The following is a 3,499-nucleotide window of genomic DNA, read 5'->3' as shown; positions in this document are numbered from 1 at the left end:
TTTAGTCTATGGCTGAATCTCCAAATCAGCTGAATCTTTTCTGAGGCTTTTCGAAATTAATTTGGATGCTTCAAATCGATTCAGAGCTTTTATTTGGTCTCCCAATTCAATTCGGATTTGGAGATTCAGTCCCTGAATCGGGCCCAGTGTCCTCCAGATTGAATCAGGTACCGAAGCTTTGCACAGCCCTACTGGGTAGGCACCTCCCTGAGACAGTTTTAAAACCAGCACATCCTGCATCCATGTAGGTGGTTGAATTAAATGACCCCCAAGGTTCCTTCCAACTGTGAATGAACACAGAGGGAGTAAGCAGTGCAGACAAGTTCCTAAATATACAGGTGCCACTTTATTTATTGTAGGTAAGATGACACTGAAAAGGTGGGCATACAAAAAATAACTGCTAAATTTGATACCATAAAATATTTTTTTACAGGGTCCAGCAAAGCTTCACCAATTTACATCAGTTCCTATTCTTCACCAGCACGAGAACAAAATAGACGGCTACAGGTGATTTTTGAAATCTCATTTCAAAAGATGCTGCTAAAAAGACTCATCCTATATTAGTGCTGTCTGGTTTAACAAACTGAAGGGAGATACTATTGCTGTTATATACACTTCTCATAAAACACTTGTAACATGTAGTTAGTTGTTTTTATAGACTGTTACTGTACCTGGAGATAAGCTATCAGTTGCCACTTTATTATCCTTTTAATTCCATGTCTTTTTGTCACTTGATTTCAGTCTGCTCTTGTTATGGTTGGAGCTGACACCCATCTCCTGACTTTTAGTTTCTTTAAGAAAATCTTTAATATTCTACTTAGAAAACAGCTGCCTCACAAAACCAATTTCTTATCCAGCTGTTTGACAATAAAATATGGCTGCCTCTCTCTCTCTTTTTTTTAGACCAATGATTCCCAGTGGGTAAAAAAAGAATAAGGTAGAAGAGAAATTTTCCATTGTTTTATCTTTCCTTTGGTAATCCTTCTCAGTGGTTTAAAAAATTAAGTCCTGCCTATGTTACCTATCCCACTGGTTGCACTTACTGATGATAGATCTAAAAAAATCCAAACGTTAGACACGAGGGGTGTTTATACATGTGCTCCATGAGTTGGGGGGCAGGGGGGTGTGGTGCTTTAATTCAAGTGGCTCCTAGCACTGCTGTAACTGAAGTTCCTGGAGCGTTTCATGTATCAGCGTCCCTGCACTTCAAAATGGCAGCAGGGGTGCTTTATCTAAAGCTTGTTGAGCAAGCTTTAGGTAAAGCGCCCCCGCTGCCGTTTTGAAGCATGGGAACGCTGATACACGAGACACAGGAGGCTGCTGGAGCGCAGTAATTACCACTCTCCAGCAGACTCAATTAACTGAGCACCCTAGATTAAAATTGTACAGATCAGTATGCAGAAATGTAGCCACACAACTCTTATTTTGCATGGGAAGATAATAGGTAGCTAAATGCGTACACGAAAGCCCATTATACATATGCTGATAACTGACTCAGAAGCAAGTTGAAAAACTCAAAGATCTTTTCCTTCAAACACAGTTATAAAATACTAATATTTATTTGTGCATTTTGTCAACAGCATCAGCAGTTATACTACAGTCAAGATGACACCAACAGAAAAAACTATGACACATACAGATTATATTTGCAATCCCCACATAGCTATGAGGACCCATATTTTGACGACCGAGTTCATTTTCCAGCTGCTTCTGATTACACAACACAATACGGACTGAAGTCAACCACAAATTATGTAGATTTCTATTCCACTAGACGACCTTCTTATAGAGCAGAACAATACCCAGGTTCTCCTGACTCTTGGGTGTAGCACCAGAAAGTTACACAGAGAAACATTTTATCTTTCTAATATTGCTTGAGAAGAAAAGGAATGGCCTGTTTGCTATTTTGATGATGAAATGTGGAAGTGAAATAAAAGAAGGCACAAGGAAGAGCTTTTTACAAGGAATTGTCAGGAAGGTGTGAGAGAAATTGGAAGGGAGGTCTTTTTGCTCTGTTTAGATGTTAGATCTAATTACTTGTAGCTCCTGTAGTCTGGTGAAGGTGTGGGCGATGTGATGAAAGGTTTGAGAATTGAGGAACATGAATTTGGGAAATGTGTAGATCAGATCAAATTAAAGCTGATTTTTTTTTAATGTGAATAAAAGTCTTGCTCTGAAAGTTTGTACAGAAAAAATAAAATGGATGCCCTTGTTTTATTGCTATTACTACATGTCATGATTGTATGCTATTACGTCTTGTACATTTTTTCTGTTGGTGTAAATATGGAAATGCAACATTGGTTAAAAGTGCCATCATTTGTAATGAATTGTGTCATTTTAACACAGATTAGAAAAGATGAAATCTAGAAACAGACAGAAAATCCAAGGAACTGTTATAAATTGAAAAAAATATATCATTTTTGGTTTTTAAAATAACAGTGTAATTTTGAAGCACAAAGTACAGTCCAGTATATCTACACCACTCCCATTCCCTGCCTCTTTCATAGGTTACTCCACTGCCATTTTCTATGCACATGGAAGAAAAATAAATGTGGAAGTCTCATCCATGTAAAGTTGTTCCCTGCTCATTTTTACTTTGTGTGTAATTTCAAAAGCAAATTCAGCAAATGTTAATCTAATTGCTAGGGACCTACTTAACTCATGGCCAGAAAAAGGAATTTTTGTGCCTTGGTTGTAGTACAAAGAGCCAATTTCGCGAGCATTTACCAGCAGCTCTGCCCCTTACCACTAATTGGCAGAGACCCCAAGAAGGAGGAGGGTGAGGGGGTGGCTGCCATCTGGGCTTCTGGCTACCCTTTGTGTGGCCCTGCTCCTTGCTGCTGATTGGCAGAAAAGCCCCAGGGGGGAGGGGGCAGCCACTATCTTTGCTGCTGGCTGCTGTTCATGCCACCCTGCCAGCCAGCACCTTCCTCTCCTGGGTAGGCTGCAATGGCAGTAACGACTGATGGCTCCCACTGGGGAGCTGGCATTTTATTTTATTTGTCTGAGTTGATTTTGTGGGAAGTTGTGGATTTCGCTGTTTCTGTGAAATCACGAATTAAGTAGGTCCCTACTAATTGCATGTTGTAAGCAGCTTAAATATATCACAGTTTTGGCCATTTTCCAAGTTTTCTGCAGTTCATACATTTCCTATTTGTCAAGTAGCAGCTAAAGCATGAAATTATGTATGTTCCTCCCTTGTTTTTCCTCCAACCTAATATTTTCACTTAGTATTGTGAATCCAAGAATTTTCAGTTTTATCTTGCTTTTTGCAGAAAAAAAATAGATTTCCCTTAACAAGAATGTATTGTCAGCAGTCTATCTGGTACACGTTCGACTTCCTCTATTTGCAGTTCTTGTCCAAAAAAAAAGAAATCCACCACTCAATCATGCATCTTCCCCTGACTGTAGATGCAACTAGATTATAATAATTCAAGTTAACTTGTCTTCACTGTCCTTTTCATTGTAGATTTCAAAGTGCTTTACAAGGATTCCCCAT

General features: G+C 39.1%; 1 protein-coding gene across 6 annotated transcripts in view; it reads left to right on the top strand.

Moving 5' to 3' along the window:
- The window catches only part of PKP4 (plakophilin 4), a 245,731-nt gene extending 243,154 nt beyond the window's left edge, over nucleotides 1-2,577 (top strand). For 5 of the 6 annotated variants that reach the window (XM_019522358.1, XM_019522357.1, XM_019522360.1 and 2 more), the window contains exons 20-21: nucleotides 434-507; nucleotides 1,581-1,829. In XM_019522358.1, coding sequence (XP_019377903.1) covers nucleotides 434-507; nucleotides 1,581-1,829 — 323 coding nt within the window. Of the gene's footprint in view, nucleotides 1-433; nucleotides 508-1,580 lie in introns of all 6 variants that reach the window. The other variant, XM_019522356.1, reaches the window with a different exon arrangement.
- Nucleotides 2,578-3,499: the final 922 nt, after the last annotated feature.

The sequence above is a fragment of the Gavialis gangeticus genome, unplaced genomic scaffold, assembly GCF_001723915.1.
Source record: "Gavialis gangeticus isolate Ggan-Ray unplaced genomic scaffold, GavGan_comp1, whole genome shotgun sequence".
Taxonomy (NCBI): Eukaryota; Metazoa; Chordata; order Crocodylia; family Gavialidae; genus Gavialis; species Gavialis gangeticus.
Note: the sequence above shows the minus strand (reverse complement) of the source record. Positions and strands in the feature narration are given on the sequence as shown.